The 20,845-nt window shown below is 43.9% G+C and overlaps 1 protein-coding gene, 4 non-coding genes and 1 pseudogene across 6 annotated transcripts; 5 read left to right on the top strand and 1 right to left on the bottom strand.

Annotated features, from left to right (window-relative positions):
• Positions 1-1,341: 1,341 nt before the first annotated feature.
• LOC106580972 (integrator complex subunit 4-like) lies at positions 1,342-12,256 on the bottom strand (annotated as a pseudogene). Its single transcript, XR_014381789.1, has 13 exons — positions 12,125-12,256; positions 11,434-11,623; positions 10,535-10,652; positions 10,218-10,317; positions 9,873-10,082; positions 4,420-4,725; positions 4,229-4,309; positions 3,324-3,458; positions 3,195-3,248; positions 2,800-2,961; positions 2,577-2,720; positions 2,088-2,208; positions 1,342-1,962 (listed from the first exon to the last, which is right to left on the bottom strand). The product of XR_014381789.1 is annotated as an integrator complex subunit 4-like (transcript).
• Positions 12,092-20,537, top strand: LOC106580973 (small ribosomal subunit protein uS3). Its single transcript, XM_014162576.3, has 7 exons — positions 12,092-12,374; positions 12,836-12,966; positions 17,245-17,338; positions 18,089-18,183; positions 18,798-18,985; positions 19,531-19,734; positions 20,463-20,537. Exons 1-6 carry the CDS (start codon positions 12,345-12,347, stop codon positions 19,728-19,730), a joined length of 738 nt encoding a protein of 245 aa, XP_014018051.1. The 5' UTR covers positions 12,092-12,344; the 3' UTR covers positions 19,731-19,734; positions 20,463-20,537.
• On the top strand, positions 17,664-17,809 carry LOC123729352 (small nucleolar RNA SNORD15). The gene has a single exon (XR_006761138.2). It is a non-coding gene; the product is annotated as a small nucleolar RNA SNORD15 (small nucleolar RNA).
• On the top strand, positions 18,464-18,610 carry LOC123729354 (small nucleolar RNA SNORD15). The gene has a single exon (XR_006761140.2). It is a non-coding gene; the product is annotated as a small nucleolar RNA SNORD15 (small nucleolar RNA).
• Positions 19,203-19,350, top strand: LOC123729355 (small nucleolar RNA SNORD15). The gene has a single exon (XR_006761141.1). It is a non-coding gene; the product is annotated as a small nucleolar RNA SNORD15 (small nucleolar RNA).
• Positions 20,040-20,186, top strand: LOC123729353 (small nucleolar RNA SNORD15). The gene has a single exon (XR_006761139.2). It is a non-coding gene; the product is annotated as a small nucleolar RNA SNORD15 (small nucleolar RNA).
• Positions 20,538-20,845: the final 308 nt, after the last annotated feature.

Here is a 20,845-nt window from a genome sequence, read left to right as displayed (position 1 = left end):
GATGATTGTAGACTACAGGAAAAGGAGGACCGAGCACACCCCCATTCTTATCGACGGGGCTGTAGTGGAGCAGGTGGAGAGCTTCAAGTTTCTTGGTGTCCACATCACCAGCAAACTAACATGGTCCAAGCACACCAAGACAGTCGTGAAGAGGGCACAACAAAACCTCAGATCCTCAAAAGCTTTTACAGCTGCACCATCGAGAGCATCCTGACGGGTTGCATCACTGCTTGGTATGGCAACTGCTCGGCCTCCGACCGCGGTACATCACCTGGGTCAAGCTTCCTGCCACCCAGGACCTCTATACCAGGCGGTGTCAGAGGAAGGGCCTAAAAATTGTCAGACTCCAGCCACCCTAGTCATAGACTGTTCTCTCTGCTACCGCACGGCAAGCGGTACCGGAGCACCAAGTCTAGGTCCAAGAGGCTTCTAAATAGCTTCTACTTCCAAGCCATAAGACTCCTGAACAGCTAGTCAAATGTCTACTCAGACTATTTGCATTGCCCTTCCCCCCACCCTCTTCTACGCTGCTGCTACTCTCTGTTATTATCTATGCATAGTCACTTTAATAACTCTACCCACATGTGCATATTACCTCAATTACCTCGACACCAGTGCCCCCGCACATTGACTCTGTACCGGTACCTCCTGTATATAGCCCCGCTATTGTTATCTCTTACTTTTTTGTGGGGGGTATTTTCTTAAAACTGCATTGTTGGTTAAGGGCTTGTAAGCATTTCACTGTAAGGCACAAGTGACAAAAAATTTGATTTGATTTAACTTTCAAAATACAGAAATCATCCCCGCAGCATAATATGATACAAATTTCATCATAAGGGAATGATTTATGTATTTGGAAAGTTACGCATCTTGAAAAAATGTTTTGCTTGTCAGCAATCAAGTTGAGACTATGTCAACAATGGACTAATGAAATAAAAACAAAATGATAGCTTTCGGGTAGAATTTGTCTTTTAAAGTCAGCTGCAATGTTGAACACGCTCTCTTTAAAAGGTCTCTCCTCAACTGTGGACTTTGTGTGACAGAGAGGTGTGGAACTGAGGGTGCTGCAGACCATGAAGGCTGTCGCAGAATACAACAACCTGGTTGGCCAGGGAGCCAAGGTGGGTGGCGTCTTCCACTCTACCTGCTGATGAAATCATACCACAGAGGGAGCAAAACCTTTTGCAATGGAAAACAATAATGGGCGTTTTCCATTGTAGTCCCTCCCTATTTTCTTCTGTTTGGTGCCTGATGAACACAACCCTGGGGTGAATTTAGCGATGTGAAACATTCAGAACACTGTAATGAACAGAGCTGAAATGACTTGGTGAGAATAAAGGCTTGTTTTTGTCATCTGGTTTCATTTATTGTCATTAAAAAAAAGGTTTTTGTCCTTAACTATAGCAACTAGGAATAGCAACACACAGGTCAGACATGTGGCCTCAGTGATACTCTGGCTTAGTCTCGGGCGGAATTCCAAATGGCACCCTATTCCCTTTACAGTGATCAAAAGTTGTACACTATATAGGGAATAGGGACCTATTTGGGATGCATCCTCATTCTAGTTGAGCATAAAGGTCAGTCAGCTAGTCAGCCAGCCACTAACAAACATTGTTTTGTAAAAATGAACACAGTAAGGAAGGACCAGCTTTGAGGTCTGCACCAATGGCTGAGGAGAAGCAGGTCATGGGTGGGAGAGGGAGAAGACAACAGACAAGATAGAAAAGACTAGAGGAAGACGAGAGGGAAAGGGAGATGGATGTTTAAAGAGGTGTGTTTGGTGACAGCGGCGAGCAGGTTTGGGCATGATGAAGACCTTGACAGGTTTGCTGAAGGGAATGGTTCCCTCAGTGGCACCCTCTGCTGGCTGGAGGCCTTCAGTGCTGCTGTCGTTCTACGCTGTCTTACAGAGACAAAATAAGCTGTAGGCCAGCAGCAGCCTCACTTCGATCTGACACGCCTCTGAGAGAAAGGGGCCGGGGTGAGTTTGTGTCCTCACCGGTCCATACGGAGTGAGACAGGTAGAATGTGTGTGGGTGTGCCCCCACTAGTCCATGTGCTGTAAGACAGGTAGTGTGTGTCCTCACCAGTCCATGCGCAGTGAGACAAGTAGACCTGTGTGATGAGGCGGTGGCGGTGTGGTCCAGGACTCCTGAAGTCTCCAGGTTTAGGCTGAATCAAATGAGACTGGCCGTCTGGATACAGCTCCTGGAGAGAGACAGAGTGGTGTGGTGTGTGGTGTGGTGTGTGTGTGTGTGTGTGTGGTGTGTGTGTAAAAGACAAAGCAAACTATTACAACTGGGACCAACACTTCATCCATGAGCCGGGAGAGAGGAGATGGCACAGCTTATATACCGCTAGGGTCCTGAACAAAGGCTCCATTCCGATTCTCTACCCTTCACCCAGAAATGTGCATGTATATCCACCTTATGCATCTACATTGGATTGGTGCAAGCACGACTGGAGGGAGTTAACACTACATTCCAGTTCATTCCTTTTAAATCCATGAGGGTGAGTGTATGAGTGCACATTTTAGGAGAAGGTTGGGGAATCGGAACGCAGCCAAGGGTGTGTACCTGTACTTTGACAGTGTTGTGGGGGTCTTGTACGTGCTCCAGCGTAGCGTCGTTGTCTAGCGCCACCATCAGGCCAGAGGTGAAACGCAGTGGGTTGTCAGACTCTCCTGTCGGCTCGATGATGGTCGCTGATGCACGCTGGACCTGCCAGCCAATACAAACCACACTTGGGTCAAATACCTGTGTGTGTGTGTGTGTGTGTGTGTGTGTGTGTTCTGTGTACCTGTTTAGGTAACTGAAGGTTTAAGAAGCCACTCTGTCTCAGTGTGGTCTGAAGAATCTTGACCAGTTCTCCAGGCTTGCAGGCCGACAGCCTGGGACTCACGTACAACAGCTTCCCCACAAAACTTTCCTGGAGGTGGGGCAGCTCCATCACGAACAGCCTGGAGGCATAGAGGTTAGGATTCATCAGAATACCAAAAGAAAAGGGTGTGCTTTCTGCAAGTTCAATGTTGCCACCATGTGGCGATAAATTAATTACAAATGCATCAGTTTCTTGTCTTTTATAGGACAAATATTCTGTCTTTTTTGTTTTCAACGATATCAAAAGTTTATGAAATAAAATGGATGAAATGATTGGTAGATTAAATGATAGTTAAAAAAAGAAAGATAATATACCTCAAAGGATTCCACCTCCTGAAGGAATTTCTCAGACACTGATGAGAGGTTCAACTCTGCAGAGAGATGAGAGGGGTCGAGCTGCTTGACAGTTATAGACATGGACGGTGGGGGTGTTTGTGTGTGTACTAACCCTCGTCTGGTACGGGCAGTCAGGACTAGATGTAAGGCCTTAGCCTGTAGTCTGGCATGGTGTATGGTGGCCACCTGTTTGTTCTCCCGACCACTATATAGGAACTCCAGTTTATACGTCTCCTCCAGCATCTACAGACACACACACACACACACACACAGACAACATGACATTATATACACACAGCTCTGCATATCACATTACTGTCTAGGGGTAACGCCACCGGCTGAAGACATATACACTGAGTGTACAAAACATTAGGAACACTTGCTCTTTCCTTGACAGACTGACCAGGTGAACCTTATTGATGTCACTTGTTAAATCCACTTCAAATCAGTGTAGATGAAGGGGAGGAGACAGGTTAAAGAAGGATTGTTAAGCCTTGAGACAATTGAGATATGGATTGTGTATGTGTGCCATTCAGTGGGTGAATGGGCAAGACAAAAGATGTCTTTGAACGGGGTATGGTAGTAAGTGCCAGGTTCACCGGTTTGTGTGTGTCAAGAACGGCAACGCTGCTGGGTTTTTCACACTCAACAGTTTCCCGTGTGTATCTAGAATGGTTCACCACCCAAAGGACATCCAGCCAACTTGACAACTGTGGGACGCGTCAACATGGGCCAGTATCCCTGTGGAACACTTTTGACATCTTGTAGAGTCCATGCCCAACGAATTGAGACTGTTCTGAGGGCAAAAGGGGGGGGGGGGGCAACTCAATATTAGGAAGGTGTTCCTAATGCTTTGTACACTCAGTGTATGTGCTCCTCCTCCCACTGGAGACCGGGATTCAATACCCCTTCAACCCGTATCTCCCAACTGCCTGTATCCCTACCATTTGAAATCTGTCTAAATAAAGTTAAATAAATACTACAAAAAAACACATTCGTTTGTGCGTGTGTACCTGTTTGGCAGCAGCAGTTGCCATGGCGTTGTGTTTAAGGCAGAGGGTGAAGGCCATGGTCCACAACTTATCCTGCAAGGCCTGTGGGAAGGACACAAGGAGAGGAGACAAGGAGATGAGGAAGGGCAATATGATTTGGCCATTGTGGTCAAATGTAATGCAGACAGACACCTGTCTATCCAGAGAGACACCTTGGTGAGCAGTAGTTGGCAGCGGAGGTAGGTGGCAGAAAAGTCAGCAGCCCCTACCAGCTCTGTCTGTAGCTCCCCCAGTCTCTGTAGGTCTCTGAGAGAATACACACACACACAATCACAGAAGTGTGATTGACTTGGAGTTACATTGTGTTGTTTAAGTGTTCCCTTTATTTTTTTGAGCAGTGTATATACATACATACATACACAATTCCTGACATTTAATCCTAGTAATAATTCCCTGTCTTCAGTCAGTTGGATCCACTTTATTTTAAGAATGTGAAATGTCAGAAAAGTAGTTGCAAGAATGATTTATTTCAGCTTTTATTTCTTTCATCACATTCCCAGTGGGTCAGAAGTTTACATACACTCAATTCGTATTTGGTAGCATTGCCTTAAAAAATATATATATTTGGGTCAAATGTGTCGGGTAGCTTTCCACAAGTTTCCCACAATAAGTTGGGTGAATTTTGGCCCATTCATCCTGACAGAGCTGGTGTAACTGAGTCAGGTTTGTAGGCCTCCTTGCTCGCATACGCTTTTTCAGTTCTGCCTACAAATTTTCATTAGGATTGAGGTCAGGGCTTTGTGATGGCCACTCCAATACCTTGACTTTGTTGTCCTTAAGCCATTTTGCCACAACTTTGGAAGTATGCTTGGGGTCATTGTCCATTTGGAAGACCCATTTGCGACCAAGCTTTAACTTCCTCACTGATGTCTTGAGATTTTGCTTCAATATATCCACATAATTTCCCTTCCTCATGATGCCATCTAGTTTGTGAAGTGCACTGGTCCCTCCTGCAGCAAAGCACCCCCACAACATGATGCTGCCACACAACATAACGCCACAGATTTCTCAAGTTTTGAGGGAGCGCGCAATTGGAATGTTTACTGCAGGAATGTCCACCAGAGCTGTTACCAGAGAATTGAATGTACATTTTTTTAACATAAACTGCCTCCAACATCGTTTTAGAGAACTTGACAGTACATCCAACCAGCCACATAATTGCAGACCACTTGTAACCACGCCAGCCCAGGACCTCCACATCTGGCTTCTCCACCTGCAGGATCATCTGAGACCAGCTACCCGGACAGCTGATGAAACTGAGGGTTTGCAACTTCAGTTGGTAAATGCTCACCTTCGATGGCCACTGGCACGCTAAAGAAGTGTGCACCTCACGGATGAATCACGGTTTTTACTGTATTGGGCAGATGGCAGACAGCGTGAAAGGTGTCGTGTGGGTACCCGGTTTGCTGTTGTGAACAGAGTGCCGCGTGTTGGTGGGGTTATGGTATGGGCAGGCATAAGCTACGGACAACAAACATAATTGCATTTTATCTATGGCAATTTGAATGCTCAGAGACATCGTGACAAGATCCTGAGGCCCATTGTCATGCCATTCATCCACTGCCATCACCTCATGCTTCAACATGATATTGCACGGCCCCATGCCGCAAGGATCTCTACACAATTCCTGGAAGTTGAAAATGTCCCAGTTCTTCCATGGCCTGCATACTTACCAGATATGTCACACATTGAGCATGTTTGGGATGCTCTGGATCGACGTCTACGACAGCGTATTCCAGTTCCCTCCATATCCAGCAACTTCGCACGGTCTTTGAAGAGGAGTGGGACAACATTCCACGGGCCACAATCAACAGCCAGATCAACTTTATGCGAAGGAGATGTGTCACGCTGCGTGAGGCCAATAGTGGTCACACCAGATACTGACTGGTTCTCTGATTCACGCCCCTACCTTTTTTGTAAAGGTATCTGTGACCATCTGTGTGTATTCCCAGTCGTGAAATCCATAGATTGGGGCCTAATGAATTTATTTCAATTGACTGATTTTCCTTTGAAATTGTTGCATGTTGTGTTTTTAGATTTTTGTTCCGTGTATATTTCAGAGGAAACGTACGTCACATGAGCGGGCCAAGGATCTCAATATAATTTAGATGTAATACAGTATATATGTAATGTAGTCTGTATGCAGTGTGACCAAGATGGTGGCAGGGCAGTTCCACTGAGCATGTTGTGTGTCGCTGTTTGTTTGAAGTGTTAATTAGCAAAATCGTTAATCTTCAGATATATTTATCTTATTACACTGTCTTTTGTGCGTATTTATATTTTTTGTAACATTTTATGTACACGCTGCTATTTCCCTGTTTTGCCTTCTTGCCAGGTCGCCCTCGCAAAAGAGGTTTCTAACCTCAATGGGTCTTACCTGGTTAAATAAAAACATATACAGTACCAGTCAAAAGTTTGGACACACCCACTCATTCAAGGGTTTTTCTTTATTTTACTATTTTCTACATTGTAGAACAATAGTGAAGACATTAAACTATAAAATAACACATTGTTATTTTTATGTTTTAGATTCTTCAAAGTAGCCACCCTTTGCCTTGATGACAGCTTTGCACACTCTTGTTATTCCCTCAACCATTTTCCTGAGGTAGTCACCTGGAATGCATTTCAATTAACAGGTGTGCCTTGTTTAAAGGTTATTTGGGGAATTTCTTTCCTTAATGCATTTGATCCAAAGCGTTTACAAAGCTGTCATCAAGGCAAAGGGTGGCTACTTTGAAGAATCTCAAATATAAAATATATTTTGATTTCTTTAACACTTTTTTGGTTACTACATGATTCCATGTGTTATTTCATAGTTTTGATCTCTTCACTATTATTCTACAATGTAGAAAATAGTAAAAATAAAGAAAAACCATTGAATGAGTAGGTGTGTCCAAACTTTTGACTTCGTTGTCCTTAAGCCAGTTTGCCACAACTTTGGAAGTATGCTTGGGGTCATTGTCCATTTGGAAGACCCATTTGCGACCAAGCTTTAACTTCCTGACTGGTTGGAGTTGTTAACTTGTTTTTCAACCACTCCACAAATTACAAACTGTAGTTTTGGCAAGTCGGTTAGGGCATCCACTTTGTGCATGACACAAGTAATTTTCCCAACAATTTCACTTATAATTCACTGTATCACAATTCCAATGGGTCAGAAGTTTAAATACACTAAGTTGAATGTGCCTTTAAACAGCTTGGAAAATTCCAGAAAATTATGTCATGGCTTTAGAAGCTTCTGATAGGCTAATTGACATCATTTGAGTCAATTGGAGGTGTACCTGTGGATGTATTTCAAGGCCTACCTTCAAACTCAGTGCCTCTTTCCTTGACCAAAAAAATCAGCCAAGATCTCAGAAAAAAAATTGTAGACCTCCACAAGTCTGGTTCATCCTTGGGAGCAATTTCCAAACGCATGAAGGTACCACGTTCATCTGTACAAACAATAGTACGCAAGTATAAACACCATGGGACCACACAGCCGTCATACCGCTCAGGAAGGAGACGCGTTCTGTCTCCTAGAGATGAACGTACTTTGGTGCGGAAAGTGAAAATCAATCTCAGAACAACAGCAAAGGACCTTGTGAAGATGCTGGAGGAAACCGGTACAAAAGTATCTACATCCACAGTAAAACGAGTCCTATATCGACATAACCTGAAAGGTCACTCAGCAAGGAAGAAGCCACTGCTCCAACATCGCCATAAAAAAGCCAGACTACGGTTTGCAACTGCAAACGGGGACAAAGACTATACTTTTTGGAGAAATGTCCTCTGGTCTGATGAAACAAAAATAGAACTGTTTGGGCATAATGACCATTGTTATGTTTGGAGGAAAAAGGGGGAGGCTTGCAAGCCGAAGAACACCATCTCAGCCGTGAAGCACGGGGGTGGCAGCATCATGTTGTGGGGGTGCTTTGCTGCAGGAGGCACTGGTGCACTTCACAAAATAGATGGCTTCATGAGGAAGCAAAATTATGTGGATATATTGAAGCAACATCTCAAGACATCAGTCAGGAAGTTAAAGCTTGGTTGCGAATGGGTCTTCCAAATGGACAATGACCCCAAGCATACTTCCAAAGTTGTGACCTCAATCCTATAGAACATTTGTGGGCAGAACTGAAAAAGTGTGTGCGAGCAAGGAGGCCTACAAATCTGACTCAGTTACACCAGCTCTGTCATGAGGAATGGGCCAAAATTCACCCAACTTATTGTGTGGAAGCTTGTGGAAGGCTATGCGAAAACATTTGACCCAAGTTAAACAATTTAAAGGCAATGCTACCAAATACTAATTGAGTGTATGTAAAGTTCTGACCCACTGGGAATGTGATGAAAGAAATAAAAGCTGAAATAAATCATTCTCTCTACTATTATTTTGACATTTCACATTCTTAAAATAAAGTGGTGATCCTAACTGACCTAAAACAGGGTATTTTTACTCGGATTAAATGTCAGGAATTGTGAAAAATTGAGTTTAAATATATTTGGCTAAGGTGTGTGTAAACTTCCGACTTCAACTGTATGTATATTGGGACGTAACAGGAGTAAGTGAGGTCATACCATGGCTTTGATGGCCGCCGTGTGCACCCTGGGGTCCTGGTCGGAAAAGTAGTCACTGATGACGCTCTGCGCGTCTCTCACACACACACACACACACACTCCACCAGACACCCCTGGAAGGGAGAGTGGAAAGTAGTCACTGATAACCCACTACTGCTGCACATCTTTGGTGGCTAATTTCTGCATTACCAAATGAGGAGAGTTAAACTTCACACACAAGTCAGAGATTTACTTAAAACTACATCTTTAATAATTAAGATGCTTTTGCAAAAGCACTTGACTTTCAATGATGCACCATCTCTAATGAACCATTGAAAAGTGACTACACATAAGTACAAAGAGCTTTTATACCCAAGATCCACCCCTCTCAACGTACATGACGAACAACAGATCTTAGGAACTGTTCACAAAGGGACCTTATACTTGAGAAAGGAGTATCCCTTAACCAGATAACATTCGCTATAAATTATCGTTCAGTTTGGTCCCTAATGACGAGGTTCTAATCTCGTTCCTTGTACTTCATAGTACAAAAACACCATCTCATCCAATGGCATATATGAATTGTCAACTCTAGATACTCCCATCTCAAGTAAACCCCCTCTTGATCCCACTCCTGGACAAGCTCACTGAGGGGAGTGACTTGCACACAGACATTGTGGAGGCAAATAATTGGTTCTCTATTAATCACGCCATCTCTTCACATGGTTTAAGAATAGTTAAAGACATTCACATATGAAGACAATGTTCCATTTTGTCCTCCTCCCCGTCTGATATTCTGCATAGCAACAGAGATATGTCAAAGACAAGTCTGACCTCTCCCCTCTCTGGGCCCCAAGTGACTGAGCCCCAGCTAAGGGAAACGTGCAACTGAAAGACACCAGAATCCAAAGGATACATTCTAATGACAAGTATCTCACATAAGCATATTATGCTAATAAAACATCTTAATTATCTATGTTACCCAACTAATTCTGATTCATCCGCCACACATCCCACACATATCTCTCACAGACATGGTGATGTGATGAGGAGACTAGTCTGGTTAAATTAAATATAAACATGTCATGTAGTGAATATTTGTTATTGTTGTTGACTCAACTACCCTGGTTAACGCAAAAAAATATACACACCTGGAGCACCGCCCCACAGCTGGAACCAATCCCTGTCCGTCTTTATTTAGGGGCGTGTCCACATTTCCCAGGCAACTGAGGAGTTGCAGGCATTTATTCCTCACGCCAAAATATGTGTCTGACAGGTGCTGAGAGAGGAGGATGAGCGAGATCGATGAGCGAGAGAGGGATGAGCAAGGGGGACGAGCGAGGGGAATGAGCGAGAGAGGGATGAAAAAGAGGTATGAGAGAGATTCAACTTGCAGACCACGTCTGTGTTTTACCTTGCAGGCCACCTCTATGAGTCTGTGTCTAACAGTAGGGCTTTCTGGGAGCCGATGACCAACAGAGTGTCCAGCAGCTGAGCCAGGACCTGGTGAGACTCTGGACACACACACACACACACACACACACACACACACACACACACACACACACACACACACACACACACACACACACACACACACACACACACACACACACACACACACACACACACACACACACACACACACACACACACACACGGACTAGGTCAGAGAAGATATGGGATAGAGTGTTACGATGTACGAAGTCTGTGTATCAGAGTGTAACTTACTCTCTGTGTTGAATGTGTTGAGGGTGTCATCTAGGATACTCTCAGGGCTGAAGTTCTGAGTCTTATTAAGCAGGCCAATCGGAGAGGCAATCTTCAGCCGGACCGAGTTATCCTGCTCCTACAGAGACATACATATACACACACACACAAGTACAGGTTATCACTCTCCTACAGGAAGACAGGAGCAAGGTGAGGGAAAGAAGGGATGGAAGAAGGAGAGGCAGAAAGGATAAAAGTAGGAGGGGAGAAAGGATGGACCATGGAAGGAGGGGAGAGGATAGCTGCTCTTAGCAATGCAAGCTTATTTCCATACACTAGCCTTGCTTTCAATTGTATTGGGTTGCACAAAAACAGTTTGCGGGAAGCCAGAAGTTAAATACAATTCCATTTCTACTTACTGTGCCGGTGGGCAGGAAGGTTAGTCATTATGACAGGGGGAATTTGACAATATCTAAAAGATTGTTTAATAATACAGACTTTCCAAACGTGGGTCTGTTGTAGACCCACTTCTAATCTGCATATCTCATGTCAAAATAAAAGTTCCCCACAAGTTATTCCTTTTTTGTCCATGTGCAGGACTTTTATTTTGACATAAGGTAAGCAGAGAGTACGTTGGCACAGTACTTTAACATTATATTTGATTGAACTTCTGGCTTTCCGCTGACTGTTTTTGTGCAACCCAATACAACTGAAAGCAACGCTAGTGTATGTAAATACACCCGCATTGCTAAGAGCAGCTAGGGATAGGAGGGCTGCTTTACTTTGTAATAGTGTTCCAGGAGGAGAGAAGGGAGAGAGATGAAGGATAGATAGAAAGAGAAGAGAAAGGACAGAAAGAGAATATGGTGGGATGGAAGGAGAGATGGGAGGATGAAAGGATTAAAGCCAGGACACCATACCTTGTAGTAGTGTTCCAGCAGTATGCGCACCACCCCCTCCACACTCTGCCTCCACGGAGCGGGCAAAGTGCAGCAGGTACTGCAAGGCATCAGTGAGGTTGGAGGACTTACACAGGTCAATGTGCAGTGCTGACAACTTACTTGCTTTGGTCAGACGGAGCTTCTTGGCTGGAGCCTCCTCTTGGGGAAGCTGTTGATCAACAGAGACAATGGATTACCTTTTCTTTATCATTTTGTGATATGAGATGATACGGATCTGAATAGCTAAACGGCATATCTAAAGCTGTAGGGATCGAGCTATAGTTAGGCTCTAGACAAAGCTATCCCAGATCAGTTTGTGCTCTTCCCCACTATATTGATGTCCTTTGCATGATCATAACAGAAACAGACTGGCACTCAGGCTAGAACAAGATTGCAATTGTACACCAGCCAGCATAACTAGCTACCACTGGCCATTTGCTCAGATCCCTGTGACCCAGCTTTTCTATGAGGCCAATATAATATATATATCTAGCTAAAGTTAATGAAAGAGGATGCATGATGTTATCAACAACTCGGTGGTGTTATTGTTTACTAGCTACGAAACACTCAGACGCAGTCTAACGTTAGCTAGCTGGCTTGCTATTATTGAAAGAACAACGTTGGTTAAAGGTGAATGTTTCGTTTTTTTCCGTAACCATGGTCTACCAACCTGGACAACTTTTGAGAATTCTTCGTAAACTCGCTTTTTGAGATGTGCTGCCATTTCCAACGAAGTTAACGTTCGTTGTTTAGCTAACGGTAGCAACCAGTATTTTTTTTAAAGCGCCCAACATTCATCGTCATCAAATGTCGTCGGAACACGCAATTCTGGGTATAAATATACTTCCGGTTCCTTAACAATTTCTTTCCTGTCAGCGGCCTCCAGTAAGATGGCTGTGCAAATCTCAAAGAAGAGGAAGGTCAGTTCACATTTCGTCACAAAATGCTCTTTATAACGGATACATTTGTAGCAAATTCGGATGCCATGTGTTAGCAGTATGAATACGGAGTTGGTTATAGTATTGCTCGGCGTCCTCGTCCCCTAGTCTAAAGAGGATTACCATAGATTCTAGCTACTGGTACGGGAATCCTCACTCCGCTAGTGAACGTGTCACGGGTTGCGGTTTAGACCGTACTAGCAAATAAGCATAACCACCTCTGATTGTCGAAGTGATGTCTGTAGATTAGTGGTCAGTGTCTAGTTGGCTAATGTTAAAGTCACACAGGTGGCAGGATAATTTATTTTAACTTTGGTACTAACGTTACCCAGTTCACCAGCTCTGTAACTTGCTGGCCAATGATGCTACCTACAGTAGCACGTTCACTAGTGGCTATGTGACTACAAGCATGTTCCCTACAACCTTGTGTTATCCTTCGTTAGTTTGTCGCGGACGGAATCTTCAAAGCCGAACTGAACGAGTTCCTGACGCGCGAGCTTGCGGAGGATGGTTATTCCGGTGTGGAGGTGCGTGTGACCCCGACCAGGACCGAGATCATAATCCTGGCCACAAGGTAACGTTACTTGTATGTTGGTAGCTAGTGGTGTTATTCCGCCTTTAAAAGGTTTATTGTTGGTAGTAGAATGAATGTGTAAGGGGTAGAATTGGGTGGTATCCAGATTTTTATACCATCAAACCGTGCCATGCATGCATATACTGTATTACCGGGTAGTGCACACAAGGGGCATTTTTTTCCAACCATAAGCCGAAAGTATGTCACTTGCATAATGATAACAAAATGCTAACAAGTACTAAGGAATGCAGGTGCTAAAATAGAACTTGGTTGTATTTCAAAATCAAATCAAATTGTATTAGTCGCATGCGCCGAATACGCCGAATACAACAGGTGTAGGGAAATGCTTATGAGCCAACAATGCACTAATAAAAATATGGGTAAGAATAAGAAATAACAGTAAGAAGTAATTAAAGCGCAGCAGTAAAATAACAATAGCGGGACAATATTCAGGGGGTACCGGTACAGAGTCAATGTGAGGTGGCACATTGATGATAACAACAGTAGCAGCAGTGTGGGGGGCAAGGCAAATAATCTGGGTAGCCATTTGATTAGGTGTTCAGGAGTCTTATGGATTGGAGATAGAAGCTGTTTAGGAGCCTCTTGGACCTAGACATGGCACTCCTCTCTGCTACCGCACTTCAAGCAGTACCGAACAGTCTATGACTAAGGTGTCTGGAGTTTGACAATTTTTAGGGCCTTCCTCTGACACTGGTATAGAGGTCCTGGATGGCAGGAAGCTTGGCCCCAGTCATGTACTGGGCTGTTCGCACTACCCTCTGTAGTGCCTTGCGGACGGAGTCTGAGCAGTTGTCATACCAGGCAGTGATGCAACCAGTCAGGATGCTCTGGATGGTGCAGCTGTAGAACCCTTTGAGGACCCATGCTAAATCTTTTGTCTCCTGGGGGGGGGGGGGGGGGGGAGTAAGTTTTGTTGTGCCCTCTTCCCGACTGTCTTGTTGTGCTTGGACCATGTTGGTGATGTGGACACCAAGGAACTTGATGCTCTCAATCTGCTCCACTGCAGCCCTGTCGATGAGAATGGGGACGTGCATGCCATTCTCACATAGGTGTTACTTTTGTCCAGGTGGGAAATGGCAGTGTGTAGTGCAATATAGATTGAATCATCTGTTGGTGGTACGCAAATTGGAGTAGGTCTAGGGTTTCTGGGATCATGGTGTTAATGTGAGCCATGACCTGCCTTTCAAAGCACTTCATGGCTACAGGTGTGAGTGCTACGGGTCGGTAGTCATTTAGGCAAGTTAGTGTTCTTGGGCACAGGCACTACGGTGGTTTTCTTAAAACATGGTGGTGTTAGATTCGGGCAGGGAGAGGTTGAACATGTCAGTGAAGACACTAGCTAGTTGGTCAGCGCATGCTCGCAGTACATGTCCTGGTAATCTGTCTGGCCTTGTGAATGTTGACCATATAGACACACCCCATGTCTTTTAATAAAATCAACTATCTACTGAGCTTGTCTGATGCTTCAAGCATGCTGTTTGATTAAATAATTAAGATGCGCATTACTCGGGGGAGCCAGAGATCATGATGGCCTGACCAGAAAACCCTGTTCCCGACCATCCTCGCTGCTGCCGGCCTTCGCAGATTCTGACATTATGCTTCTGAAGATGCCTGTAATAGGTCGGCAACCATTTCCATTTTGAATGCGAGTTTTGATTTTCGTGGAACAGTTTTAGTTTGTTATAGTCTTTGCATCTCAAAATCATTATCATATGGTTAACCAAAGTTCTATCTAATTGAAAGTGATCCAAATCTAAAATTAACTACTATTACCAACTATGTAAAAATAGCCTACATAAAGCCAACAAATAAACATTGCAGCCTGCTGGTAGAAAATATCCTGATTTAAAAAAATATATAAAAAAAACTATAAATCACATTGGCTAGTCATGGCATTTCTGCAACGAACTTGAAACATTGTATCAACTGTGTTCACCAGAAGGTGCTAGTAGACAGACACAGCTGGTTATCAAAAGGGAGAGAGACCTGTAAATATTTTTCTAATGCATTGAGAATGACAATAGTTCCTCAATGGATTTGATAAACCGATTTAGTTTAAATGGTGTTTGAGGTGAAGAGAACATTACTTTGAGAAGCTCCACAGCTCATTAGTGGTGGTGAGTTAAGACAATCCGAAATACTATCAGACATTCGCAGATGGGCACATTTATGGCCTACATTTACGCACAGGTCAGGTAGTCTAGGCCTACTTCTATATGTGTAATCATGTGCGCGTCCTTACTCGACATTGACAGTAGCGCTTCAAACAAAATACAATAAATTGACATCTTGTGACTGGAATGAAATAAATCGTCTTGTTTCTCACAAGTGTAGCATGGGTTGTGAGCTCTGCAAACAACGTGTCAACTCCCACAATGAGAATGATAACCAACTAATAATAATTGAATGCATTAACCTCTCTAGGGTAGTGGGACGAAAATCGAAAACCCCCCACAGAATGTCAATTCAAAGTTCTCAAACGCGACTATTTTACACCATTTTAGATACACTTCTCCTGAATCGAACCACGTTGTCCGATTTCCAAAAGGAAAGCAAAACATTAGATTATGTTAGGAGAGTACATGGACACAATAACCACACAGCCATTTTCTAAGCAACTAGCATGCATCACAAATACCCAAAACGCAGCTAAATGCAGCACTAACCTTTGACGATCTTCATCAGATGACACTCCTAGGACATCATGTTACACAATACATGCATTTTTTGTTCGATAAAGTTCATATTTATATATAAAAATAGCATTTTACATCAGCGCGTGACGTTCAGAAAATATTTTCCCTCAAATACTGCCGGTGAATCAGCGCCACAATTTACAAAAATACTTGTCATAAACATTGATACAAAATTAAACTGTCATTCAAAGAATTATAGATGAACATCTCCTTTATGCCAACGCTATGAAATATTTCAAAAAAGCTTCACGAGGAAAGCACTCTTTGCAATAATCTGAGTACCGAGCTCAGAAAAATACACTAGGCTATACAGATAGCCGCCATCTTGGGGACATCTAAAATCATACATTACATTAGAAATATTCCCTTACCTTTGATCATCTTCATCAGAAGGCACTTCCAGGATCCCAGGTCCACAAAATAATGTTTTGTTCGATAAAGTCCATAATTTATGTCCAAATAACTTCTTGTTGTTCGTGCGTCCAGTAAGCTACTCCAAGTGTAGAAAGCGCGCGGACGATGTCGCAACGAAAAGTTAAAAAAAAAAAAAAAATGTATTTACGTTTGTTCAAACGTTGTAAAACATCAATTTTTAGGGCCTTCAGAACGTGAAGATTCAATAATATTTCAACCGGACGGTTCCTGTGTCTTCCTGTGATAAAGGTTTTGGAACTGGAGGATCCTCCCTCGTGAATGCGCCCCAAGAAGTGATGTCACACCTGCCTCAACAACTTCCCCTCCTTGTCATTCGGGCTCTGTTCATCGTAGAAGCTTCAAACAACTTTGTAAAGACTCGACATCTAGTGGTAGCCTTGGGAAGTGCACAATTATTACTACGTCACCGTGTATTCAATAGGAAACGACTTGAAGAGAGCCCATGCATCCAGATTTCCACTTCCTGGTAGGATTTCTCTGGGGTTTTTGCTTGCCATGAGTTCTGTTATACTCAGACACCATTCAAACGGTTTTAGAAACTTCAGTGTTTTCTATCCAAATCTACTAATAATATGCATATCCTAGCTTCTGAGTTTGAGTAGGAGGCAGTTTAATATGGGCACATATTTTTTCCGAAATTGTCAATACTGCCCCCTAGCCCCAACAGGTTAACAAAAATCACCATAACCGAACATTCTGGAGTGAGATGTTTCTTGTGCATCTTAGCCACACTCCCCTTCTTGGACGTTTGTATTTTAGTCCACTGAGATGGGTGCAAATCAAACTTGTCTCGTGTGCAACTGCTCTTCACAAAAAATCATGTTTAGGTGGCTAGTTAGAGATATGGTGGGTTAGGGTTGGTGAAAGTTGTCTGCTTTAGAAAGGGCCATTTTGCCAAAGTGTGTTCATCATAATGAGAACACTGGCGCCTTCCTGCTACTGTCCTGCATCATCCAAACTAATCTGCGTTTACTAACTCAAGAATATCTATTGATTTGAATGAAATTGATTATCACTTTTTTAAATATTAAACGTGTTAAATACGGCTGGAGCTTTCAGGCAAACAAGATGACTGATAACTGATTGTATACAAAGCACATTTAGTAATGGATTATTGTTGTTTCAGGACCCAGAATGTTCTGGGAGAGAAGGGCCGTCGCATCCGGGAGCTGACCGCTGTTGTTCAGAAGCGGTTTGGCTTCCCTGAGGGCAACGTGGAGGTAAATGCACACTACTGACATGCATCCACTAGACATACAACAGCTGCTTACGTGTAAACATTATACATACTCCCTAACCCCAACATCAAGGAGCTGACAACTGTGGTTCAGAAGAGGTTTGGCTTCTGATGGCAGTGTGGAGGATAAAGGAATATGATTGTGTGAAGTTTAAATTAAAACAAGTGTGAATTCCACATTGGTGATGATTTTAAATGTGTTAATCAACTTACAACAACCAACCTCAAGTGTGTGTCTGAAGGTAGTCTATGACTGGAGAAGCTCTAGCTTTGCCTTTGCACCAGACTGTTAACCAGGAACCACTTTCCTTCAGTGATGATAAGATGACGAGTCAGAACGGACATGGTTTGTCTCTGGGGTCACTGACTCAGGGTCACGTTCTGTGTCTCTGGGTTCAGTTACCCAGAGCAGCGTGTCTTCAGTTGAAGACATCGAGGCATTTGTCTGAGAAGGACTCAATCCACTATAGGAAATGTCTGGATTCAGATGTTTTCTTGTTAGGGAGTCAGGTGGCTAGTTGGGTAAGAAGAAGGTAGTCAGCGACGTATGAAGTAGTCGGCGTTCTAGATGCTATTTCCACCACAATTGTAAGAATGTGAAGCGGGAAGCTACACTTCTCTGCTGTGGTGGTCTAGGTGCAGCACCTGCACCAAGCTCTTAAGCTTTCGGCTGTGTAGCCTCTCCCACTCTCTGTATGTGTAGAAGGTTAACCTCCCCGCTCTCTCCCTCTAGCTGTATGCTGAGAAGGTTGCAACACGTGGTCTGTGTGCCATTGCTCAGGCGGAGTCCCTGCGCTACAAGTTGCTGGGAGGACTGGCTGTACGTAGGTAAGCCGAACCCTGGCCTGTGAGCTCTAACATGTTGCACCTAGACACTGCTTCATGGTCAGTTATGCATTAACCTGTAATGGAGCAGGTTTCACTCTGTAATCGTACAGGTTAGGATTTGGGAAGGTAAGCAGGTTCTAGATCTGTTATCTTGAGCAGCACATGGTTAGCTTAGCATGCTAACATGAGTGTCTCTAGGGATCCATTGAGCAGAACATACCCCTGCTGTTAGTCCACTTTCTTAAACTTCCTTTCTCATGACATACAGTAGAATGTCTCCCTTCAGTGATGAAACGATGACGAGTCGGAATGGGACAGTCCGTCTCTGGGGTCGCTGAGTCAGGGTCACGTTCTGTGTCTCTGGATTCAGTTCCCCAGAGCAGCATGTCTCTTCAGTTGAAGACATCGAGGCATTTGTCTGAGAAGGGCCAGCAAAATTGCTCATAATGTCAGATGTGATCTCATAGTTGACATGAGTTAATTATTTCCTTTCTCATTTACATCCCCCCCCCCCCCTTTCATCCTCTCTCGCTCTCCCTCACCCGCTTTCTTTTCTCCACCTTCTTCACCATCCCTCTTTCCATCCCTTTCCTCTCCTTCTATCCCTCTTCCAGGGCTTGCTATGGTGTGCTGAGGTTCATCATGGAGAGTGGCTCTAAGGGTTGTGAAGTGGTAGTTTCTGGGAAGCTGAGGGGTCAGAGGGCCAAGTCCATGAAATTTGTTGACGGCCTGATGATCCACAGTGGAGACCCAGTCAACTACTACGTAGACACTGCTGTACGCCACGTCCTGCTCCGACAGGGTGAGTACCAAATCAACCCCTAGACACTACTACCCTACCCCTAAAAAGCGAGTCCCAAGTCAACCCCTATACCCTACCTTTAGACAATACTACTAATGGTTAGAAGGCAAATACCAAATCAACCCCTATACCCTACCCCTAGATTATTCTGCTCTGTCAAGGTGAGTCATCAACAGTATAAGTTTTGGTCTGTTGCTTTTAAAGATGAAATGTTTTCCGTCGGTGATGATACGATGACGAGTCGGAACGGACACGGTTTGTCTCTGGGGTCACTGGGTCAAGGACACGTTCTGTGTCTCTGGGTTCAGTTCCCCAGAGCAGCGCGTCTCTTCAATTGAAGACATCGAGGCATTTGTCTGAGAAGGGCCAGGAATGACTTAAGTCTAGTTATATTATGATCAACTGCTTTCTTGCTACGCTACACACAGGCTAACCCTCATACTCTATTCTATATGCTTCACGGTTCTGTGTATACTCTGTTCTACGTATGCAGAATGATAACTGTTGGGTGGAGGGCACTGATGTGTGTGTTTTTGTCTTGTCAGGTGTGCTGGGCATCAAGGTGAAGATCATGTTACCATGGGACCCCAGTGGTAAGATCGGCCCCAAGAAGCCTCTGCCAGACCATGTGAGCATTGTGGAGCCCAAAGACGAGACTATCCCCTCCACCCCCGTGTCTGAGCAGAAGGGGGCCAAGCCAGAAGCCCCAGCAGCCATGCCACCGACTCCTGTACCCATTGCATAGACAGGTACTATACCCTACACTAACCCAGCCACTGCACAGTAGAAATGTACTGTTAATCAGTCTCAACTGGTTTTGCCTCAGGACCCAAATTTAACCAGGTTGACTCAAAATGTGCATTGTGGGGGAACACCACAAATTAAATTTGGGAAATCATTTTTAAATCTAGATTGATAATGTATTATTTTTGGAGGAGGCTTGTGGTAGTGAAAGGACTCACCCATGATTGTCTCATTTAAAATGCTCTACCAAAGCGTCTATCTCAGGGTGGGATACACTAAGTTTGTTTTGTTTAGTTTAGTTTCCGCTTCCCTTCTGTGATGATACGATGACGAGTCGGAATGGGACACAGCCTGTCTGGGGTCACTGGGTCAAGGACACGTTCTGTGTCTCTGGGTTCAGTTCCCCAGAGCAGTGTGTCTCTTCAGTTGACGACATCGAGGCATTTGTCTGAGAAGGGCTTCCTGACTTAAGCAAGTATGTGTGTCTCAAATGGCACCACATTCCCTTAATTTTGCTCTACTTTTGACCAGGACCCATAGGGCTCTGTTCAAAAGCAGTACACTGTATTGGGAATGGGGTGCTATTTGAGTCAGACAATATACTGGTGGCGGAATTGACCATGAGCATGTTTCTAGACTGTTGCGCATTTAGCTAAACTACTGAATGTTGTGTGTGATTCTGGTAGGGTTAGGGATGGTGTCCTAATGGCTGATATTGTCTTTTCTTCTCCAGGTGTCAACCATTTGTTCAGATGGAAGCAGGACCCTGAATTTTCTTTCTGTACAAAAATAAAACCTGGAAAATACACTGTTGTCTGTCTCAACTTCCTGTTTCATCCATGCTAAATAATTAATTTGACAATTGTTTGATTTATGGCACTTTTACAGTTGGTGAATGGTAAGTAGCAAGGAGTCTGGGTAGCCAGGTAAGGAAATGCCACCTCGATAACTACTTAATAATTAAAAAATCCCTTGGTTTTTGGAAAATAATATACCTTGTAAAAACAGAACTTTGTTAGTGTAGTAGAGTGATGTTGTTCCCCTAGATTATGCACCAAGTTGCACGCAAGGACAGTTCAAGTAGGCCAGGTCAAGAGGGGATGTTAAGTTAATAAC

The sequence above is a fragment of the Salmo salar genome, chromosome 20, assembly GCF_965601325.2.
Source record: "Salmo salar chromosome 20, fSalSal1, whole genome shotgun sequence".
NCBI lineage: Eukaryota > Metazoa > Chordata > Actinopteri > Salmoniformes > Salmonidae > Salmo > Salmo salar.
This window is presented reverse-complemented; position numbering and strand designations above follow the sequence as displayed.

What these genes read in the sequence shown, in the direction of transcription:
- LOC106580973 (XM_014162576.3), top strand. Translation starts at nt 12,345, where the DNA reads ATGGCTGTGCAAATCTCAAAGAAGAGGAAG. An exon ending in TCCCTGAGGGCAACGTGGAG is followed by an intron (nt 17,339 to 18,088) that starts GTAAATGCACAC and finishes CTCTCCCTCTAG; the next exon opens with CTGTATGCTGAGAAGGTTGC. An exon ending in GGAGGACTGGCTGTACGTAG is followed by an intron (nt 18,184 to 18,797) that starts GTAAGCCGAACC and finishes TCCCTCTTCCAG; the next exon opens with GGCTTGCTATGGTGTGCTGA.